Consider the following 24189-nt stretch of genomic DNA (forward strand, 5'->3'; position numbering starts at 1 on the left):
TAGAAGGATTCGTCTATTTGTTGTGAGGGGTGTGTGTGTGTGTGTGTGTGTGTGTGTGTGTGTGTGTGTGTGCTTTGCCTCCCCTTGGCATGATTTCACCTCTCACATCTGGGAAAACCAAACCGAAGGACGCTAACCCTCCCAAGGTCACCTAGATTAGTCTTGTGGCCCCGGGTGGGGGGCGGGTGGGAGGAACAGAACCCAGGTGTCCGGACTCCAGCTTTGTTGGGCATTTAAATCATTTTCCTTCCCTTGTGAAAAAAAATTACTGGGCGGTGGGAAGTAAAAGATTAATCAGATTTCCTCTTTTCCCTTATTTCCCCTCCCCCTTACGAAGATAAAAACTCGGGAAAGCAAAAGAGGTGCCCGCCCTGCAGTTCTTAAGCTGGGTCCCCCCGCATTCCCCCTCCACCCCCTACTCCCACTCCCATTTCCCCACCCCCGACACAAAGCGATCTGGACTACCAGGGCTTCCGCTCGTCCAACCGCGAGCCTGGGAGGTGAGGAGTGGTTAAAACTCAGCCCTCACCTCCAGCGGGTCCCGGGCTCGGTGGCGCCCAGGCCCCGCCCCCGCCCGCCCTTCCCCCACGGCCTCGGAACGCCAGCCCCTCTCCTCTCTCCACATCGGGCGCACCCACCCCAGATGCCGCCTGGCACCGAGCGCAGCCGCCGCTGCCGCACTTTCCACTTGTATTGATCACCTCTCAGCCCCGCGCAGCCGGCTCGCCCGAGCGGACCGCGGCCAGCGCGCCAGCCCTTGGCAGCCCCGGAGCACTCGGGCTCCGGGAGGAAACTCCTTGGGAGCGCCCTGTCCGGGGTGCCCTCTGCGCTCTGCAGTGTCTTTCCTTCTGCCTGGGAGGAGGAGGAGGAAGAGGAGGAGGAGGAGGAGGAAGAGGAGGAGGAGGAGGAGGAGGACGTCTGGTCCCGGCTGGGAGGTGGAGCAGCGGCAGCAGCAGCAGCCGCCGCCGCCGCTGCCGCCGCCGCCGGAAAGGGAGAGGCAGGAGAGCCCGAGACTTGGAAACCCCAAAGTGTCCGCGACCCTGCACGGCAGGCTCCCTTCCAGCTTCATGGGCAAAGTGTGGAAACAGCAGATGTACCCTCAGTACGCCACCTACTATTACCCCCAGTATCTGCAAGCCAAGGTAAAGGGGCGCCGCGGGGAGGTGACGGCCGGAGGAGGGGGCCCGGGGACGCGCGCGGGGTCGGGCCCGGGGAGGGGCGCGCGGCGAGCCCCCGCCATCCCCGGGCGGAGTTGCTGGAAGGTTGCTAACTATAGCGCTGGCCTGGGCAGAGCCGGGCGGCGCGCGGGGCGGCGGCTTCCCTAGGAGCGGAGTGCGGGGATCGGGTTACAGAAAGCCGCGGGGGGAGAGACTAGACAGGAAAGAGCCACCAGCCCCTTCCTGGCCTGGCCAGCAGGGAGGGTCGCGGGGCCGAGCGGCGCCCCTCGCCGAGCCCTGGCTGGCCGGCGGCAGTCGCCTGGCGTGCGCGTCTGGATCCGCTGGTGGCCCGGCTTTTCGACCCCTTCTCCAAGGGCCTCGCCCTGTAGGCTGTAACTCTTCGCTCCCCTCGCCGTGGCGCGGAGCCTCCCGCCCCCCAGGGACTCCCCTCCACCTCCCGCGCGCGCGATGACTGGGGCTGGAGGGGCGACGGGGCCGGGACATTTTCCTCCCCGCCTCCGGCCCTGCTCTCCCGCCCCTCGCCTCTGATCTTTGTGCGGTGTGGCACTTCACCTGGTTACTGATTTCTACTTTTACGCTGGTGTTTTGGGTAGAAAAGTGGCCAAAGTTCACTCGCGTTCATTGATGTCCCTTCTAATCTCTAGAGGTTTTGCAAAGGAGGGACAATGGGCAGATTTCAGTGCAGAGAAAGAAGTCACTTCGTATTTGGTTAAAAAAGAAACAAAAGCAAAACTAGCTTGTATGTTTGCTACAGATCGATTTCCAATGTTGCTTTTTAAAAAGTGACCTCGGCACACTCTTGGGTAACAACAGCTGATGACATGTAGCCATACAAATTGCGCCTGGCTTTCTAGGTACCCTGGGTACTTTGTTAGTGGGCCTATCTTATTTTTACAATAAGAATTTGATGCCTCCCGAACTCATTTAAAAAAATTGTTTGGGCCATGAAGACTGGAAATTTCACTGCTTTGGAAGCAGCCGCCAGAATTTGGGAGGGTGGAAGTTGGACGCAGCAGCCTTCTTCAGCCATTAACATCTATCACAACTCCGGGTGCCCTTCTAGATCACAAAAGAATCAGGTATGGATGCAGTGTCTGAACTTTCTTTGGGAGGTTGTAATCATGCTCTGCTTGCTGGTAGTTGGGCATTTCCGGCCTGGTACAAAGAATCTCTGATTCAGCCTTTTCTTTCTTAGAATGTGTGTGGTCCACGTTTTCATGTACTTACGACATAGCCCTGCATTTGTCTACGTAAAAAGGACACTTGTCAGTTTCGAGACCAGAAATGTCCTAGCAATCCAGGGCCTCATTTTCACTTCCCCCAATTCCCACTTTACTTTCGGTCACCAGAAAGCAGCAAAATGGTAGCAACAAGGATACCCCTTATTCATCTCTGTGTAGTTCTCACAGTATTTGTTTTCAGGAGCTTGCAGGAGATGCTAGTTTTCTGTAAGCTACGTGGTAGCTGTTCAAAGAAATTTTGTGGCATAATCAATGCACTACCTTTTAGATGTCTTATATATTTAATGCACTTGTTTAAATTATGCAGCATTGGGTGCCTAAAGGACAGCTTATTCAACACTTAACACTATGAATAATAAATACACCCACTCAGGTGAGGAAGAAAAAAAGCCATGTTTCTACAGGCACATTTACCTTAGTAATTTTTATATACCATTAGTAAGTTAGAAACCAAGTCCATACCATTTAATGTAGCTAATGCAATGCCATTTGGCTTTTTTGCCCTGTAAATAATTGAAGAGAGAGACAAACGGCAAGAGCCTTCTCTAGTAATTAGGGTCGGATCCCAGAAAGCTTTACGGCCCATTTTCTGAAAGTGTGCTTCCTGCATAAAGCATTTAATATTGATTTGTGTTGCGGTAAATGACATTCTCAAAACATTTTGCTAATTCTACAATTAAATCTGAAATCCTATTATTTGGAATTCCTTTGTTTCTGGAGAAAGGTGTACATATTCACTTGACCTATATAACATGGTATTAAAGTTTGGTAATTAAGTCTAAATTCCCTGTTGTACAAGTATCTTGATTATCTCAGAAGGGGACATCGTCTAAAAATGGCACGTGACTAGATGCAAATTTTAGGTAAGCAGAGTTCGGAACAGGTAGCCCTTTTTTTTTTCTCCGTTATGTATCTGTCGGTAGCATGGTAGTAATGTTGAGTCATTTTAAAAAAAATAGACTTTGATCTGTAGTTAGTTTAAAAACAAGTGTTGCCTAATCTACCTAAAGAGTTAATAAACTCTCTTAGGATCTGCTGTCTGTCATGATTCTTGCCTCTGTGTGTGCTTTAACCTTCCGAAAATATGGGATAGAAAACATCACTCTGTTTAAAGTACAGTGATGTGTTTGCTAGGCAGAGTCATTTTGAAACTTCTGTTTGGAAGCTATATCAAAAACTGAAGAATGGCATGGTCATCTAAAAATTGATAATCTAATTTGTACTCAAGAGATAGATGTGATTTTCTCAAATCTGATTCTTTTAATCAGAAGGAATAGATAATACTAGGTAAAATGGAACTTAACAGTTTGCTTTGTTACCGTACTTTTAAAAGTTATATATGCCAAACCATTCTTCTGGTTTTAGTGATCCAGTCTATTTTTGCAAATTTATTTTGTAATTTTCCCCATAAAAACATACTCGTTACTTCCACATTTTATTAATAAAAAAATACCATCCATTGGGCTACATTGGAGCAAATGACCATATTAGTATGCTTTGTACTTTGACAGAAAGAAAAAAAATTATTAGAAAAAGTAATATGTCTCCATGAAACATAAAGTAAACTTGAGTGTACTATGGAAGAGCAGGACATGAGTGGAAATGAATAAGATTGTATAATATTCATAATACCTTGGTGTAGAGTTACATAAATTTCAAGTAACCTGATTTCACATGCTGTTGGTTTTTTTTTTTTTTTTTCTGTATTTCTCAGTGAGGATGGTCTGTCTTATTACAGCAGATTCTTTTTATCAGCTGACACATTCATTCTGAAATGTAGCTTGATGTGGCTTTATAAACATAACCACATATTGTCCTAAATAATTCTCTCGATTTTAAAATGACCTATGCTGTATTATATTAAATTTAATATCCATCTTTTAGCTACACAGAAAAAAGATGTTGATAATCTAACATATTTTAACTTAAAGATTTGTATGTACACATTTTCAACCAGTGGCTGCATTAATTTCACTTATTGTAAAAGCAACCCTTGAATTATGGTCTGTTTATTTCAAAGATACTACAACATACATTATTGCCAGTGCATGTATGTAAATAGTTATGGGGATTGAAATACTCTGTTTCTTTTGAAGAAAGGGAAGTACAAAATTTTCTTTCCATGATTAGTTAGCTACATATTTTGTACCAACTAAAAGCAGTTTGGGACAGTTGTAATCTTTATTCACATAGTTCTAAGAATATATTTCTATAAAATAAATGGAAAGCTTGATTTTTTAAAGTTTTTGTGTATAAAGATGTATTGTTTTCCATATTAAAGTAATGTCTATACAAAAGAGATGTTTCTTTCTAAAACGAAACAATTTTGTTTTTACGGCATTTTTACATAAGTTTATGGCACAGAATATATCTGAACCTAGCTTCAGAATCTGAAAATAATAAATGATAATAATTTATTCTATTAATAAAGGCTACTAGAACAAAGCAGTTTTTCTGCATTGAACTTTTGCATGCATTTTTTGTTGAATTCCTTAACTCTTACTTACTTGCAGCCAAATGAATATTGTATCAATCTGTTTCTCCAGAAATTAGTAGTCCTGATTTGATACATAAAACTGTTGCATCTAATTAAGTGGAAGTACACAGGCATAATATTCAGACATGGGGCGCTTTGTGTCATGAGAAGTAACCACATTTATGAGGTAAATAAAGTTTGCTTAAAATATGTCAGTTTGGTAATGCAGTATTTTACGCTGATGAATCCACCTTATTTCCTTAAGTGAGTGGGGTATTATGTATGACTATCTGGAAGTGGTATTGGAAGGCTGAAGGACATGTAACTATTAAAATGAAGATGCATTACAATGCAACAGTGTAGCACCCTTCTCTTCCAATAGCTATTTCTTTTGAATTTCCCGTACAACTTTTTTTTTTTTTTCCCCTATGTTGGGAGCCACATCTTAAGTTCCTTGAAGGGAAAAGGAAAAGATAGGTGAGCTAGGAAAGTATTCAGCCATTTAGTATCAGTATAACTACATATACCTTACATCTTAGGCAATCTTGGCTTTGAGTTTAAATTCAAATGTGGGGAATTTCCATGTAATATACTTTCAAGAAAAGAATTTTTACTAATACATTGCTCTGACTTTGTATTTTGTGTAATAGTTTATTGAAACCATTTCGGCGTCTAGCTTTTAAATTGAGACAGTAAAGTTTTATCTTATTTATTGGAATATTGTAGAAATAATAGAATATTATAGAAATAGGAGTATGTCAAGTTACTCTTGAGTGGAAGTGTTCTATGCAATTTAAAATAGCTTATTTTAAAGAAATGTAGTAATGACATGTCAGTTATTCAAATGCAGCACCATAACATTTGGTATAAAACCAAACCAAATATTCGAAAGTTGAACATTGGCTTGGGGATTTTATGTGGGATGAATTTAAATGTTCTGTTTCCTCTGCTGTTTTATTTATTTATTTTTGAGATGGTGTCTTGCTCTGTTGCCCAGGCTGGAGTGCGCTGGCACGATCTCAGCTCACTACAACTTCTGCCTCCCGGGTTCAAGCAATTCTCCTGCCACAGCCTCCCAAGTAGCTAGGACTACAGGCGTGTGCCACAATTCCTCCCTAATTTTTGTATTTTCAGTAGAAATGGGGTTTCACTATGTTGGCCAGGCTGGTCTTGAACTCCTGACCTGGTGATCTGTCTGCCTCAGCCTCCTTTCAAAGTGCTGGGATTACAGGCATGAGCCACTGCGCCCAGCCTGTGCTGTTTTATTTTAATGAATAAATAGTGAAACGTGTTGAAACTCAGCTGTGCCTCATGAGAGGCAGCAATTGGACGACGGAGGTCGTAGTTTGCTTAGGTGATACAGAGCAAAATGTCATTTTAGAACAAACGGTGTGTGTTGAACACACATACAAATTTGAGTACATATGCAAATTTGATAATAGAAACAAAGCATTTCTTAGTCTGGTAGATATGAGGTCAATAGAAGAGTGTAGAGAGGATGGTAACAGCTAAGCCAACCACAAACTGAACATATATCTCCCATAATCTAATTCCTCGATGCATCTAGTCTCCTTAATGAAATTACGTGAATATTTTAATTTTTCAAACAAGCCCTGGAAAATAAGCATGTCAAAATGATGAGAGAAAAACAAAAAGGAAAGAGAAAAAGTCAACATCTGAACCTCCTAGGGGAGAAAAATGTATACAATTAAGCATTGTCATTCTCTCCCTATGTTGTCTCTTAACTAATTCTTAAATGGATGTATTTCAGAAGATGGAGAATATGTTGGATGTTGAATATGAAAACCTAGATTCTAAAAGTGAGGTTGGATGCTGATATGAACAGTTAGCTTGCATGTAGATCTGGCACTGTAAACATGCTAAATCAATGTTGGTGGGTGGTTTCTACATTCACTATAATATCTGTGTTTTGGATTAGGTAAAGATTTAAGCTGGTAGTTGTTGTAAAATTGCTGAGGCTCATCATGAAGGACTAAAACACTAGCCAATCAACTGTATTTACTGAGTGACCCCAGTACATCATTCTTTGCACTTGACATTGGGAAAGTTTAGAGAGTTGAACATCTGGTACCTGCTCTCTAGCACCTCACAAGCTACCAGGGAGGACAGAATAGACACAATGCAAGAAATAAGCACAGAGTATTTACAAAGTAGTACACCCACGAAAGCAGCACACCAGCTGATGTCCTGGGTTTGAGTGACTGAGAAGGCACTAAGATATATGTAGGATTAAACACTTTGCCATGTCTTTTGCAAGAAAGTGAAAATGCTAATAAAAGCTACAATAAACCTGGGAATTTTAGAAAGAAATAAGGCTTTAAATGAATAAATGAATTTTTTGACTTATCAGCATTGTTTTGCATTTTTTCTGCTGTATAAATTCTTTTAAGAGTACTTGGAATTTTAAACGAATAATATTTTTTGTACTTTATGTTAACTCCTTCTCCTTAAAGTTTCATATTCAATCAATTTATTTCACCCTATTAGTTTTCTAGTTTTATGCTTACAAATGTGCTGTTAAGCCAACCTATTAGAGGTGTGGCAGGTTGGAAATGTAGTCCTTAAATGATGACATAGTGGTTATACAGAAATATAACTTTGATTGTTTTGAGCCATTTGAAATGATATTTATTTTTCCTAACTGATTAGCTTTGCTTCTGGCCAAGGGGAGGAAATAAGTTTGGGGTTTGTAATGCTGCTAATTAGATCATTGCTTGCCTGCAATCTACACGTTGATAAAGTGTCTAATGTGGGCTGGCATTTCTTCAGAAAATAAGATGTTAAAAAATTATTCCTGATCTTTAGTGGATATCTCTTTATCTGGTCATCAGCCAGCTTTAATTCTTTCAAAATAAGATATTATTCACCTCTGCAACTGGATCCAAGTGCTTCAGGAGTCCTGTTGTCCTCTACTTGGCCTCAGTGTGGGCCTTGGAATCCATTCCTCAGGCTGCCCATTGAACAACATGTGCTATGCAGTTGGGCTGCTGGGTCCCAGATAAACAGTGATTTCAGGGAAAGATTTTGTGCAACAAAATGAGATCATTTCATAGATGTCATAAATATTTTCACTGGTCCTGAAGGAAAAATGCATCATCTTCCCAGACCCATTTCACACAATACTAGAGGTGTTTCTTCTACAAGTTGAAAAACTGAATACTTCGAATGGCAGAATTGGATGGATACATCATAGAATGCCATGCTCCGAACTTGAGTTTCTTGGACTGGGGGTGGGGGGTGGAGGACAGGGAATCAAATTGTGAAAACAGAATTTTATATTATGAGCTTACATTTATATTATCCTCAAATAATACTATGCTATTTCCCCTGTTAAATACTTTTTAAACATGATGATTTTGAGTTGCAATTGGGAGGATATTTGAACTGGAGAACCCCTAAACCCTCCCTTACCAGTAGAATTACAATGAAATATTTTCACAGTTTATATAATAAGGTCTCAGATAAAATATTTAGTTATTAGGAAAAGTAAATTCTATTGAAATTTGTAATATCGTCAACTTTACCTTTGTCTTCTCAACAACAATTTTGTTTCATCATCCAACAGGTTTTTGACAATTGCAGACATTTATAAAAAGAAAAATTTGCCGGAAAAATGTATTTTCAAGTCACTAGCTGAAATACTCCCACGACTCTCTTTGCCTCCTACAAAGTACAGCTCTGATTAATTTCATTGTTTCTAAAATGACATTCTTTTAAAAAGGTGCCTAATCTCAGCCTCTTTTTAGGTTTCATTCCACATGATCATTTGTATACTTCTTTTTTTTTTTTTTTGAGACGGAGTCTCGCTCTTTCACCCAGGCTGGAGTGCAGTGGCGCGATCTCGGCTCACTGCAAGCTCTCCACCTCCCGGGTTCACGCCATTCTCCTGCCTCAGCCTCTCCGAGTAGCTGGGACTACAGGCGCCCGCCACCACGCCCGGCTAATTTTTTTGTATTTTTAGTAGAGACAGGGTTTCACCGTGGTCTCGATCTCCTGACCTCGTGATCCGCCCGCCTCGGCCTCCCAAAGTGCTGGGATTACAAGCGTGAGCCACCGCGCCCGGCCGATCATTTGTATACTTCTATTTAAAAAACAATAAACACAGAAAGAATTACCTATCAGAGAATTGGCTACTAGTGATGTTTTTCTCATGCTCTATGTGATTTGTTCAAAAATTGGGTATACCTTAACTTATAAGTGAGTTGCAGTTCCAACAATTTTATTCCAAACAGTTTGCTTGTCATTTGGTTATTTAAAACTTGAAATTCATTTCATAAATAAATAGTTATCCTTAATGATATGGTCCCCAGCGAACCTATAAGAGTCTGTAAAAGTAACCCACTTTGTAATTCACGTATAGTTCTCTACTAACACTGTCATTGAACCAAATCACCACCTCAGATGTTTCTTGGAGAGATGGGTGAGTTTTCAGAGTTAGATTTCCAGGAACCCGTCTTTGCTTTCTTTGGGTGAGTGGGAAGACAGGGTTCTTCTACAATCTTTCAACAAGGCTTTGCGCTTTTATGACGGGAGGGGTTTCAAGAAGATGGGAGGTGCAACTTGTGAAGTCACAGGGATCAGGGAGTTTGTGCTGGAGCTTCCTCTGGGGGTCCCCTGAGAGCCCTCTTCACTTCTAGACCCACTCACCTGTTTTCTTGTGCTGGCCTCAGAGATAAACTCGTTCCCTTTTCCCCCTAATTAAAATAAAATCTTTTCCTTTTTAGGAGCCGAGGGTTCCTAGTAGTGCTTCTCATGCTGAGCTTACCACTACTAGATTACTACAGCCTCACAGCTTTTCTTTACTCTCCTTCAGCCCTGAATCAAGCAAACATCTCTTGAGGCTGGCAACCAGAAGGAAACAAAAAGACAAAGTAAAAATTCTGTCTATCTCTTCCAATTCCTATTCTCTTTTTACCTTTTCCTGGTTCGTTGATGCTTCGTAACTTTTTTTTTTTTTTTTTTTTTTTGAGACAGAGTCTTGCTCTGTCGCCCAGGCTGGAGTGCAGCGGCGCAATCTCAGCTCACTGCAAGCTCGGCCTCCCTGGTTCACGCCATTCTCCTGCCTCAGCCTCCCGAGTTGCTGGGACTACAGACGTCCGCTACCATGCCCGGCTAATTTTTTGTATTTTCAGTAGAGGCGGGGTTTCACCATGTTAGCCAGGATGGTCTCGATCTCCTGACCTCGTGATCCGCCCGCCTCAGCCTACCAAAGTGCTGGGATTACAGGTGTGAGCCACCGCGCCCGGCCAATGCTTCGTAACTTTTTAGGGAATCTCCAGACCCCAGACCTCCTTGAGAATCTGATGACGGCGTACATTTTTTTTTTTTTTTTTTTTTTTTGTGAGACGGAGTCTCGCTCACTCTGTCACCCAGGCTGGAGTGCAGTGGCGCGATCTCGGCTCACTGCAAGCTCGGCCTCCCGGGTTCACGCCATTCTCCTGCCTCAGCAACCCGAGTAGCTGGGACTACAGGCCCCCGCCACCACGTCCGGCTAATTTTTTTGTATTTTTAGTAGAGACGGGGTTTCACCTCGTTAGCCAGGATGGTCTCGATCTGCTGACCTCGTGATCCGCCCGCCTCGGCCTCCCAAAGTGCTGGGATTACAGGCATGAGCCACCGCGCCCAGCCGATGGCGTACATTTTTATTAACCTCAAATGTTTACCTAGAATCAGCCTGTGCAGCACAGGTTAAGAATCTTACCCAGGGTGGGGAGCAGTGGCTATGCCTATAATTTCAACACTTTTGGGAGGCCGATGGGGGAGGATTGCTTGAATCCAAGAGTTCCAGACCAGCCTGGGCAACATAGTGAGACACTGTCTCTTAAAAAAAAAAAAAAAAAAAAGAATCTTATCCTGGAAGGAAGACAAATACTGAACAAATCTATGCTTAAGAGGATAAATCAGACAGACCAGAGATCCCTTCATGTTTTTTTCTGGGTTGTAGCTCAACAGACTCTGTGATGAAGAGCTGCACAAAAGCCAGTGTCCTGCAGAGTGGGTTTGGGTGGCATGAGGTCCATACCCCTATCCAGCAAGGGTCTGAACAGTTTCAAAGTGTGTTTACTTTCTCTCTTCTTCTCCACTCCTGCTCTCCAATTCGCTTCTTGTACTCTTAGAGTTAAGCCACTCTGGACTGACTTCTGTCCACTAACAGGTGTGTGTGACAGTGGTAGATGCACCAGTGTGACCATTGTATAAGCTACTCCCACTCCATCTGCCGGAATCAGGGACCAAGTGGGTCTGACATAATTTGGCTAAAAAATCTTTACTACCTCTTAATACTGTAGATTATGATTAAGTATTTGCTAACAACAATTGCCCCTGATTAGGGTTTTCTCTTCTGATTCTTTATTTAATTTTATATGGAAATTTTAAACAAAATTTTATCTGGTAATGTATAAGTGTGCTATGGAACCATAGACATGATGTAATACTTTGAACAAAAGTACATAATTAGCATAATAGGAAGTATTTTCATGATAAATGTATACTCCTAATGAGATTGAAACTTAAATGTGATAAAGTCAAATAGCAAGCGGTTTACATTTTTTTCTTAACCCATACTAAAATTGAAAATTAGTATAACCAGTTTTTCTACTTTTTGAATACTAATTATTCTTTACCTAAAAAATAATCACAAAAACGTTGTGTTTTTTCAACTGGCAAAAACCTAAAAAAAGATGTGTTTCTTATTTGGTAATAGTTTATCAGACTTTAAGTTTAGCAGAAGAAATTTCTAATCTTGATTTTGTTTGCTTTTTTTTTTTTAAGAGAGATTATTTTTTAACCTACAGATAGGATTTAAAATGACAGTGGGTGATATCTGGTGTTCTTTTCTACCTCTCTGTCTCTGTCACAAAATTCAAATTCATGTTTCAGCAGTACAGGATGTTCTTCAGTACACATCCTTTGAGCCTTCAAAATTTGATTTGACTGTGTGGTCTGACGATAGCATGTTGAGATAAGTACATTGTGATAGTAATCTGTGCCTGAGCCCTAATGAGCATCTGCTTTCTAGGGCGCCACAACAGCACCTTTCTTTGTTTCCTCTTCCTTTGCTTCTTTGATTTGAATCTTGTTAAATCCTCCAAATGGGACATTTTTGTTTGTTTTTCAGCGTGCAAATCCTCCTATCTCCCTTTTTTGGGGAAAAAGAAGCCAGATATTTTAAATATAAATGAATGCACTGGGAATTTTAAAGGAGTCTTCAGGAAGTGCACAGCCATAGTTCTTCTATTAGCAAATCAGACATATTATTCTAAAAATCATCTAGTTAAGTCGATACAAATGGAACTACCTGGTCAGTTTAATTAAATTCAGTAAATACTTACTGTCCAGGCATGGTATTAGGCCCTGGAAGGTGCGATATGTAATTAAAACATAGTGTGCATCATCACAAAGCACAGCGGAATAATTTTGTTTATTTAAAACTTATATAGTGCACAAATTTTAAATCTATAGGTTGATATACTCATGTAATAACCACTCAGGTGATAACATTTCCAGAACCAGACAGCATCCTCACTTGTACCCACTAAAGGTAACTACTAGTGTGACTTCTATTTTTGTTGGTTGGTTGTATCCATTCTTGTACATCATAAAGATGAAACCATATTGTATGTATCCTTTTCTGTCTGGCCTCCTTAGCTCGTTATTATTTTGGTTTGAGTCATTGATGTTGTTATGTGTGCAATTGGTTCTTTTTTTAATGCTATGTGTGTTGGATTACAGGATATATTGTATCAAAATTTATTTATCCATTCTATTATTAATGAGCATTTGGATTATTTCAATTTAAGACTATTTTGAATAAAATTACTGTAATTGTCTTGTTCATATCATGTGTTCAACATATGCACTTACTCCTAAGAGAGGAATTTGTAGGTCATAGGATATGTGTATGTTCAGCTTGGGTAGACACTACCAGTTTTCTCCTGCCAGCAAGGCATGAGAAATCTAATTGCTCTACGTCCTCACTAAAACTTGATATTGTCAGTCTTTTAATTTTAGCCGTTCTGGTGAGTGGATATCTCATTGTGGTTTTAATTTGCATTTTCTTGATGATTAGTGATGTTGAGCACTTTTACAAATATATTCATTGGCCAATTAGATATCCTCTTTTGAGAAGTCTTGTGCAAATTTTTTGATCATTTTTTAAAAATAACAATTTTATTGGGATATAATTTACATATCGTGCAATTCAACTTTTTGTTCACTTTTTAAATTGGATTGTCTTTTTTATTGGTTTGTAGGTTTTAAAATATATTTTGGATACAATCCTTCATCAGACATATGTATGAAAATATCTTCCCCTAATTTTCAGTTTTCCTTTTTACTCTCTGATTGATAGTTTTAATAAATAGAAGTTCTTAATTTTAATGAATAAAATTTACCAATCTTTTATGATAATTGTTTTTCGTGTCTGTTTAAGAAATCTGCTTACTTTAAGATTGTGAAGTGTTTTTTGTTGTTGTTGTTGTTGTTGTTGTTGTTTTTACATTTCCTACTAGAAGCTGTGTTTTATCTTTCACAGTTAGGCCTGCAATCAATTTTCAATTAATGTTTGTGTTTGGTGTGGATAGCATCAAGATTTGTTATTGTTGTTTGTTCCACCTTGCCCACCCCCACTGCCCCAGTATGGCTGTTATTGATCCAGCCCAATTTATTGAAAAGACATTTCCTCCTTTGAATTTCATTGTTGCCTTTGTTGTAAACTAGGTGACCATGTTTGTGTGGTTCTTTTTGCGGACTCTTGCTTTTTTTTTTTTTTTCTTTTTAAAGGCAATCTCACTCTGTTGCCTAGGCTGGAATGCAGTGGCGTGATCTAGGCTCACTGCAACCTCTGCCTCTCAGGTTCAGGCAATTCTCATGCCTCAGCCTCTGGAGTAGCTGAGATTACGGGTGTTCGCTACCGTGCCTGGGTAATTTTTTTTTATTTTTAGTAGAGATGGGGTTTCGCTATGTTGGCTAGGCTGGTCTCGAACTCCTGGCCCCAGGTGATCCGTCACCTTGGCCTCCCAATGGATTCTTGCTCTGTTTCATATGTATCCTTGTGTCAATACTAATTACTGTAGCAATATAGTAAGTGCATATTCTCCAAAGTGGTCTTAACTATTCTAGGTTCTTTGCATTTCCTTATAAATTTTAGCATTGGCTTGTCAATTTCCGTAAAAATAAATCTGCTAGGATTTTTATTGGAATCATACTAAATCTATACATCAATTTGGGGATAATTGATATATTAACACTAATGAATCTTCCAAACTTTAAGATGGTATATCTCTTATTTATTTATGAATTTACCCCTTTAAGTAATTAATAATAAAACACAATGAAAAGTTATTGTTTAAGTACTTGCTTCTTAAATACATCCAATGATTTCTTCAAGATCTGTATTATGGTAGTTGGCATAGGTTCTATGAGGAAAATAATTCTTTTGAAGAGAGAGAGTATGTTTATTATCACAGATCAAAATTAATTTTGAAAAGGAGCTTGCCACTGAAACTTACTCTTTAAGAACAGATGACGTTCTTTTTGATTTTTCTTGCATACATGTCAAAATATAACTGTGTTTCCCCTTTATACTCTTGATTCTCTTTGTTTATTTGATGGCTTAGTTTATTTGGTGTTGTTGTGACACCCCATCACCCTGCCTTATATATTTATAAACATAATAATAAATTGAAAATTAGTTTTTTTGGAGGATTTTCTGACATCCCTTATGATTTTTTAATATGCCCCGATATTGTGAAAGCAAAGATTGGGAATTGCTGCTTAGATACTAACTTCTAAGCAATAAAACATGCTGCTCAATGGGCTTCAGTTCCTTCAAACCTTTTCTTAAATGTTCCCAAAATCTTATATATATATATATATTTTTCATGCTTTATATTGAAAGTTTTAAGCTTTGATTATTGCTATATTCAGCCAGCCAAAAACAACTACATAGAACCTTCAAAGCTTGTTAGTTCTGGCTAGGTTAGCCTAGGTTGAGTAGGAGGTTGAATAGATGACTTCTGAAGTTCCTTCAACTCCAAGTTTTATGATTCTGGGAATTTATAACATCCAAGAATCACAGAATGTTAGAATGGGAAGGAACTTTAAGATCATCTAGTCTAAGCCACTCATTTTACAGATGAGAAAGGCTACCCAGTGTATAGAGACAGAAGTAGAGCTCTAGGGAGGCAGAGAGAGGGGAAGTGGCAGAAAGGCCAGAGCTGGGGAGGGTCTGGGCATAACCTCACAGGACTGGTCAATCCATGGCCTGCAGAGGAAAAAGGGAGAAGGGAGACCACAGAGGAGCTTCAGCATCACTCCAGGAAACTGATCACAGGTTGGATGGGATGCGAATGGGGCCAGTGGCACCAGCTGGTGTCTGAACAGGAATCAGTAATGGTCACTCTGTCTGAGGTCACCTGGCAGTCAGGGCCGGCCAGACTTTTGTGCTTTCTACAGTTAACTAGCATAGCTGCTTCTCATGGTTTGGCAGAACAGCAGCATCCAGAGCTGATTCTGCCTTGCTCTCATGTGTCTAACCTGTTGTAGATGAGCTGGGTAGCCCAGAGCTGCGCCCTGCTCACACTCCATGGCCCCTGGCCTATTCATGGCCTTGCTGTGTTTCTGAAGTCTTTCTTTGCCACATTCCTAAAGATTTTTGTTGTTATGGCTGTGGGGCCAAAACCCTCTTCACTTTTTCAGCATGCCTGGAATTTTCTCAGATCGGCCGGATGGACTCTAACTACTTCATTCTTGGTAAAGTTTCTCTATCCTGCCATCACTACCTGTTGTAATTAGTTTGGTCAACAACAACAACAACCCAGTGAGGCTCTGATTAAACACCACCTCTCTCTGTTGAAGCCAAGCCTTTCGTTCACCACTCTGTTGGGAACCACCTTCCTAATGCCAAGCACTCCACACTGGTCTCTGTTTTTTTCACTGAGCTAGCTGAATACACTTGGCAGGTGGGCAGCCTTCAGGAATCATCATACAATTAGGCTTCAGGAGCTCTGTTTTAGTCAATTATGTGGATAACCTTGGAAAAACAAAATGCACAGTAGGTGGCATCAAGCTCATTGTGCCTTTGGGCACAGCTTTTCCCTCGTGCTGTTTGGATCATATACTCATTAAGTCCACCAGCTGAAAATGTCACAACTGGCTGTGTGCCATGCATTAGGGAAATCAAATACAGGAGAAATTGGGATATATTGAGCAAATAAGAGAGAATGATTTTTCCACAATTTACAGAAGATTTACCAGTAAAAATACCACCTTAGTTCATTTACATATTCCAAAGATGATTACAGGTCACTAACTCTTTGATAGAAAGTATAATTTAAACTTAAGCTATCAGGAACCATGGCATACTAAAGATTAATTAGATATTAGGAGAAATGGTTTGTGCAATTTCCTAAGTCTTTTGAAAAGGATGAGTTTGTTTTATTATATTTGATTTACACCCAACTTCTTAGGATTGTATGATTGAGTAAAAGCAAGGGACAATTGTAGCTAGCTTTGTTTGTTTGTTTTTGTTTATTTCTCACTGTTTTAAGCGTCCTTTGCCCTGGTTGGTTCAAAACTTTTCTTCCTGTAAGTGTGTGTGACCATAACAGGAGAATTCTCGAAGCGTTGGGATCGTGGACAATTTAAAATCATGCTATCTGTAAGAAAATCTAAGTTGTACGTGTACCATTATTATTTGACAAGTGTCATAGTCAAGGAGGTCTCCAGTGAGGAAGTGTGTTTTAAGAATCGGGAGAGACATGCCTTTGTAGACAGCATGCAGTGCCTTTTTGGTAGAGCAATTGGCCCGCTAGGACTAGAAGATTGGTTGGAACTGAGAGAATCATCTTAAACAACATGCTGAGCCAAAACATTTTTTGATGTTAATAATATTCATGTGTAAATAGATTGTTTCAAATCTCTCCGAAAACATAGCGGTAGCTTTGTACTTGGACTTCCTTTAGCAGAAGTGAACCGGAGGGAGTTGCAGTGAGCCTGGCCATGACCAACCTGGGGACAGAGGAAGATCCGTCCCAAAATGTGGATTATTTGTCTGAGTTAAAAATGTATGTATTCAATCGGAAAGATATAAAGTCTAAAAGGAAAGTGAGGGTCAAATAAGCAGATGAGGAATTATTATCCCTGGAAATACAGGGAATTTTCTTTTTGATACAAGTTTACTTACTAAAATAAAAGTTTCTGGTTTTCGTACCTTTCATCAAACTTTCTTAATGTATTAGGAAGCTTTTAGCACAGTTTACTCACGTTATCTAAGAATCTGAAGGCAAATAAAAAAAAAAAGCCAGGCATGGTGGCATACACCTGTAGTCACAGCTACTTGGAGGCTAAGGCAGGAGGATCCATTGAGCCCAGGGGTTTAAGGCTAGTGAGCTAGGATTGTGCCACTGCACTGCAGCCTGGGTGACAGAGTGAGACTCTGTCCCTTAGGGAAAAAAAAAGGCAGGCAAACTGAAGCAAGTACATAAAATTCTTTTAATTAATTTTTTTTGTTTTTGTTTTTTGTTGTTGTTGTTGTTGTTGAGACAGAGTCTCGCTCTGTAGCCCAGGCTGGAATGCAGTGGTGCAAACACGGCTCATTGCAACCTCAACCTCCTGGGCTCAAGTGATTCTCCTGTATCAGCCTCCGAAGTAGCTGAGACCACAGGCATGCACCACCATGCCCTGCTAGATATATGCAATTCTGTGTTGGTTGTTTGTCACTCTTAGGCCACCTGTAAAGTTTCATTCTTTCGTTGCTTAAAAAATGGAGACTGCTTACTAATTTGATTTTTGCTTCTTCTTATATTTTAACTTTCATTAAGTGACATTTCATTTAGACTATGCTGTATAACATTTAATGCTGGAGTAAAAGACTGAGAAAGTCACAAAATATCAGGAAAGAAAAGGCATAGCATGAGTTTGCATGTGCATTTAGAAATAGTTTTATATCATTCTTTATAAACAGTAATTTGTGTACGTGCAGGCTTCCTTTACAAGAACAAAAGATCCTTAAAGACAAGAAGTGTATTTTGTTCAGTTTTATGCCTATTACAATGTTTTTGCACATAGTAGGTACTTGGTAAGTGTTTATTGAATTGAATCCATAATTTTTTTACCAACATGATAAAGAGAAATATGAGGCACAGACAGAATTCTTTAGTGATGAAATTGTTCTGCTTCAAATACATACGTGATCAGGATAAAAATGAGCTTTTAGCCTAAATTACCTAAGTAATGTTCTCAATCTCAAGCTTTACTGTGAGACTTGCTCATAGTGCCCGCAAAGGCAATCACTTTTAAGTTAGTTTGTCGTTGTCACATAAATACTTCATAAAATGCAAAAACCAAGTATTCAATGACTATCTTAAGTTAAATATAATGAATATAATGTGTATAGAAAAGGGGGGTGGTGGACAGGTGTGGTGGCTCATGCCTGTAATCCCGGCACTTTGGGAGGCTGAGGTGGGTGGATCACTTGAGTCCAGGAGTTTGAGACCAGCCTGTGCAACATGGCAAAACCCCATCTCTACAAAAAAATACAAAAATTAACTGGATGTGGTGGCTTGTTCCTGTAGTCCCAGCTACATGAAAAGCTGAGGCAGGAGGATTGACAGAGCTCTGGAGGTGAAGGTTGCAGTGAGCCAAGATCACACAACTGCATTCCAGCCTGGGTGATGGAGTGAGACCCCTTCTCAAAAAAAAAAAAAAAATTGGGGGGCCCATTCTACTCTATTAGGATAATTTAAAAAATAACATATGGATGGGGCGTTATTAATTGAAAAGCAATTAAATTTTAAAAAGCAAAATAAATGGCTACATATCTAAAAACAATATTTCTTAGGATTTGCCAAAGGTTTCTAAGGACCTAAAACTGTGTCTGACAAGAATATGTGATTATATTAGTTAGGATTCTGATAGGCAATGCATGACATACGTACGCAAACTTGGTATTTAAGGAATGTTTACAAATGTGTTGGCAGGTCTTAGGGAAACCAAAAAGAGACAATGACATTTTCTGAGGCCAGCAAAATACGAGTGCTTTTACTACTCAAAGTCTGAAAGAGCAAAGGGTGGGAGCAGTTACCAGAACCTGAAGGGGAAGCCCAGTGCAGGGGGCTCCCTGAGAGAGGTGATGACCTTCAGCCAAGGACCAAGCCCGTGTTGACCAGTTATCTCTCACTTTCCTCCTACCCTTAGATCTGCCAGTGCCTCCAATTGGAACCAATAGGAAGAGGAGGATACCAGTGAAGCAGGGCATGTGGTCAGCTCCCAGGGCACAGGATAGAGGGGAGAAGGTGGAGAGGTGAATGAAGCGTGGCAATCAGTAAATTTTGCTGAATGAAGGAATGGCTGCTTACTACTTTTCTTAATGGATAGTTTCATTTCTTTCAGTTAACATGGCTACCCATTGCCTTTTTAAAAATCTGCTGTGATTACTCAAATGAATTAGATAAGCAGTATTCAGTGAGTGCCTACCATAGCATTTTTACAGGTCTATTGCAAATCAATAGTGGAAACTTTCTAAGAAAATTAGTTATTAGTGGAATTTTTTAGGCTGTCTTCAGAAATCTGCATTAAGTCCATAACCTGAAGAAAAAAATCACTTGAATCTCATAATTATTCAACAAGGATGTGAAAGATTATCACATCATAAATACAATATATTACTTGCAGTGCAACTGAAAATACTTTGCAGGACATTGAGTTAACGGATATTTGTTTTCTGGTTTTTCTTACACTACTCAAGCCTACTTTTTGCCTACCTTTTCCACATTATGCTTTATTTAATCTGTCTTTAATAGGTCATAAGAATTATATCTGAGATTTTGCATTTTAAAAGGAAAAAGCTCTAAGTTTGATTATGACAAATGTTTGAAATGACTCTTCCTGTACATACGTACTCAAGAAGTTTTGTTTTGTTTATTGTGGTAAATAATGTTAAATTTATCATTTTAACCACTTTTTGTGTACAATTCAGTGGCACTGAGTACATTCACATTATTAGGCAACCATCACGACTGAAGAATGTTTTTTAATCCTTCCTATTGTGAGGTGGTGTTTCTAGTTTCACGGAGATGTTTTTCTCTTTCAAAAAGAACAACAGCAAAATCCCATGATCTTGCAGTCATATCAGTAAAGAAACATCTGCCCAAATCCTATCAAGTGATGTTTTAAAGTGGTATTAAATTAGCAAAGCTATTGTAAGCTTGTTCATCAACACACACAAAAAAGAACTTGTTGGAAATAACTTTTAGAATGAACATGTCCCTTTAAACAGGAAGATGCTGTCATTTTGTTTCTTTTTATTTCACCTCTGAAGGAATTTTGTCAGAAGTCCAGCTAACACTCTAGACTTGTAGTTGTAATGTATAAGATATGCCACACTTTGTGACTCACCTTTTTTAAATATTTTTTCAAATTTGAATAATAATATCCAGACTCAAACTTATGTTCCTTTGTTCATTTAATTGAGTTCTTGAGATGGTAATAACACAGTGGAGAAGTTTTTAACCTTTATGTATGATAAAACACATAATTAACTCATCATGTTTTATGAAAATATAAAGATAAAACTAGCTTTCCTCTACAACATGGGTTCTTCTTACCTGTTGTCATAGTAACCAGGTAAACACTAATAAAACCAAATGGGCATCAAAAAAGTTTTTCATATAAAAGGTATTGAAAATATTTATAGGACCTTTAAAAAATAGATTATCTGAGTAGAGGAAGAAAAGACTCAAGTAATAGAGGAGAAGCAGTCAAACTTTATTTGCATATGGAAAGAGAGTTGAGGGGGTGGAAATCTGCATTGCTGAGAAAAAGAGTTTTCAGAGCAGACTGTTCTGGTATTTTATACCAATTATGTGCAGCTATTGCTTTGAATAAATTTTGCTGCCCTGCTGAGATTTCCTTTTTACAAATCCTAGAGCAATTATAAGATGGAAGTCTGGAATGTATAAACAATGTCCTTTGAGCAGTAAATGAGCCTCATTCTTATAAAACTCAAGGGTAGGAATGTACTACCTTTTATCCTATGTTTCTCTGCCTTTCCTTCCTCCTTAATCACAGCACAGAAATTAGAGTCTACTTCAAGAGTATATAAAAACATGAATTTTGCCTAAAAATACTTTTAAATGACAAATTCCATGAAATCAACAAAATCTGTCTGTTGCTGTGTAATACCAGTGTACTTAATACATGTTCAATGCAGCAGTTGATTGAATATTCCTATTCTATTCTATTTCTAGCCTTAACACAAGAATCTGTAATAGATTACTTTTTTCTATAGACCTGGAAACAAAACACTGCACCAAGTCAGTGTGCATGGGGAAAAAGTGACACCCTTAGAGCGTAACATTAGGCTGAGTTTCCAAATGCCAGCTTGTTTTACATGACAGAGCAATCTGCACTAATCAAGGCAAACAATATATACAATCCTAAAGAGAAGTCAACTGTCACTTAGCGTTAACTGTAAAAGCCTGAGCTCCATTATTTTGCCGAACTTACAGACCTTATACAATGTTTACAATAAGGTTTGGAGAGTTGCCTAGCATTGGAATATATACAATTAAACAACATAGTTGAGCGGCCCTTTTATGTCAGCACTGCTAAAAGAGCATCATTATGTGTACTCATGATAGTCATTCTTGGAACTCTTAACATAAACAGGAATAGAGAACATTAATTTGTAATTCTATCTGAGTACATGTGGGATTTTATTTTATTTTATTCACATAAACCCCCATGGAAACTAAAGATAGCAATAATAAAAGGATCACTGAATGAGAATTATTTCTTTGACTGTCAAATAATGCAATACTTTTATTGTTTGCAACTGAGCTTGAGCGCTCACCTTATTTGGACTTTTATTTAAGCTTGTATAAAAAAGGGAGATTGTATTTAATTAACAAGTGAATTTTATTTGTTTGAAAATAACACTAGAAATTAATACAAAATGCACTTCCTGATTTCCTCTTTCAGACATTTTCAAAAAATAGCACATGCAAAGAGGCAACAATATTATCGATTAAAATGAAACAAAACACAAGCTAACTTTTAAGTTCACATCATATTTTGTTAAAATTAGTTAGGCTAACTTTATAGTTACAGCTCGGCCAGAATGTCTTATCCTTTGGTGGTGTTAGCAACAGTAAAAGGGAATGACACACAACTAAAGCAATTTTTTTTGAGGAAAATAGAAATATTTAAGAGATTGATTTATATAGTTCTGTCACTCAGAAATACAAATACATACTTTTTAATCTAGGTATTGGGTTTTTATTGAAGTTTTCTTTCTCTGCCTGCTTCCCAGAAATGTTTAGCTTTGTAATTCTGAGAAATAGTTTACATCAACACCAAAACAAAATATAGTTATGTCAACTGACACAAAAATGCTTGACTCAAAACGAGGAGGAAGATTTGGGCTCAATTTAGGTCACTGAAGCCAGTGACGCCAGCTGTTTTTGCTTCTGTTTTCTAGTCTGTTGTCTGAAATTTGGGAATTTGTTAAGCATGTTTCTAGAGAGAGGATTTAACTGCTTCATACAAGTTTACCTGTTATTTAGCAAAAACATAAATAAATGTCAGCCTGATAAATAGAAGATTTACAGCAGGATACTTGAATGATTGAGTGCTAGTGTACCTCAAAATATCAAAACAGTTCCTAAAATGTAATTTTTCAATGAGAGATGAAATGTTTGCCTCCCTGTAACCCTGGCCTGAAACTTGTAGTTTAGAGCCCTTAATACAAACAACTTTTTGTCCTTTACTTTCTCTTATAGTATAAATCCTTCTCTTCACTTCTTGTAATACCTGGTGGGCTTCTACTTATAATCAGAATGTATGAAAGGTTATATATATATATATATATATATATATATACCAAAGGATTTCCCAAACATGATTTTGTCTCTACTTTTGGAAATGAGGGAGGGAGTTCTTGGAGTACGAGTTGTGAGTTGTGAGAGATCAGTCAGTTGCTCCAAATATTCTTTAAACAACCCAGCAATGTGATTCACGCATATCTGTGAAGTATTACTGGCTTCTCTCTCCCCAAAAATATGTATTTCAAACATTTTCCTCTATTCCTATTTTTTCCATAAATTGATGAATAAATTTAGTTATGACTTTATTAACTTAAAATATCTCCTTTAAATTAATATTTTTCTAGATTAGAGACTCCTAGTTTTAATATGTATACTTACATAGAAATGTCTGTATTCCTTGAATCATTTTAGTAGTTCTGCTTTTCACTGTTTTCAAAGAGCAATCATTACAACCTCCTAGAGTGACCAATTTACACGCACTTGAATTTTGTACATAGAAGCATTATGTTTTCAGTTTTATTTCCAATAAATAATTTTTATTTCCCTGCTCAGCATTTGTTGCCCTTTTGAGTTTTGGTTCACATTGGGCTCCTACCTTTCAGGAACTGTCCAAAATGACTCCCAAATGGTTCCAGTTAGAACTGATGGTTTAGTGGGCTAAGTCTTGCTTATGGATATTGAAGATCATCTGTCACTTTTCTGACCCACTTTTCCCACAGCTTATCCCTATCAGCTCAGTATGTCAGTGCAATGAAAGGGTAGAGTGTTATATGCAGATTTGGAGATTTTATTGTCGATGGATGCTTTCTAATACTGCATAAAAATGTTGAAATAAAAAGACATGGGTCCGAGAGAGGCCGTTCTTGGAACTGAAGGCAAGAATTACACCATGTTGGTTTCCTGTTACATTTTCTTACATAGTAACATTCATTGCACAGATATTCTTAACTAGGCATATGGGGGATTCATAGGTTGGACATACCCCCCCACGCTGAGAGGGAGTACAGTACAGTCTGATACAGGAAATAGAATATAGTAAACCAACATTAACAATCTAAGATGAGGGCCACAGATGGTATCAGGAGAGAGATCTGCAGAAAAACTAGAGAAATAGACCTAATTTCTGTCCAGGAAAGATAAAAAATGTTCTATGGATGAGACAACATCCATCTTGCATAGCTGTAGGAATTTCCTGGCAGGTATAGACTACGATAGAATTTACTATCATAAGGAACATTGTTATTAACAACAATAACGATAGTGATGATAGTGATTACAGGTAACATTTTTAAATATTTACCATGCGATGGGCACTGTTCTAGAAAATTTACATGTATGCAAGTCACTATTGTTAAAATTTAAAACAGATAAGTATGAACGTATTTTATGTTAGAGTAAGTAATAGGAAAAAGGAAGAGGACAGCAAATTGAAGTGGTTGATAAATAGA

The 24189-nt window shown here is 38.9% G+C and overlaps 1 protein-coding gene across 5 annotated transcripts in view; it reads left to right on the forward strand.

The window, feature by feature from the left end:
- Positions 1-641: 641 nt before the first annotated feature.
- RBMS1 (RNA binding motif single stranded interacting protein 1) overlaps positions 642-24189 on the forward strand; it is a 218836-nt gene continuing 195288 nt past the window's right edge. For 3 of the 5 annotated variants that reach the window (XM_058441667.1, XM_058441679.1, XM_058441673.1), the window contains exon 1: positions 956-1142. In XM_058441667.1, coding sequence (XP_058297650.1) covers positions 1068-1142 — 75 coding nt within the window. In that variant the 5' untranslated portion in view covers positions 956-1067. Of the gene's footprint in view, positions 1143-24189 lie in introns of all 5 variants that reach the window. The other 2 variants (XM_032755581.2, XM_032755583.2) reach the window with 1 other exon arrangement.

The sequence above is a fragment of the Hylobates moloch genome, unplaced genomic scaffold, assembly GCF_009828535.3.
Source record: "Hylobates moloch isolate HMO894 unplaced genomic scaffold, HMol_V3 SCAFFOLD_1, whole genome shotgun sequence".
Lineage (NCBI taxonomy): Eukaryota > Metazoa > Chordata > Mammalia > Primates > Hylobatidae > Hylobates > Hylobates moloch.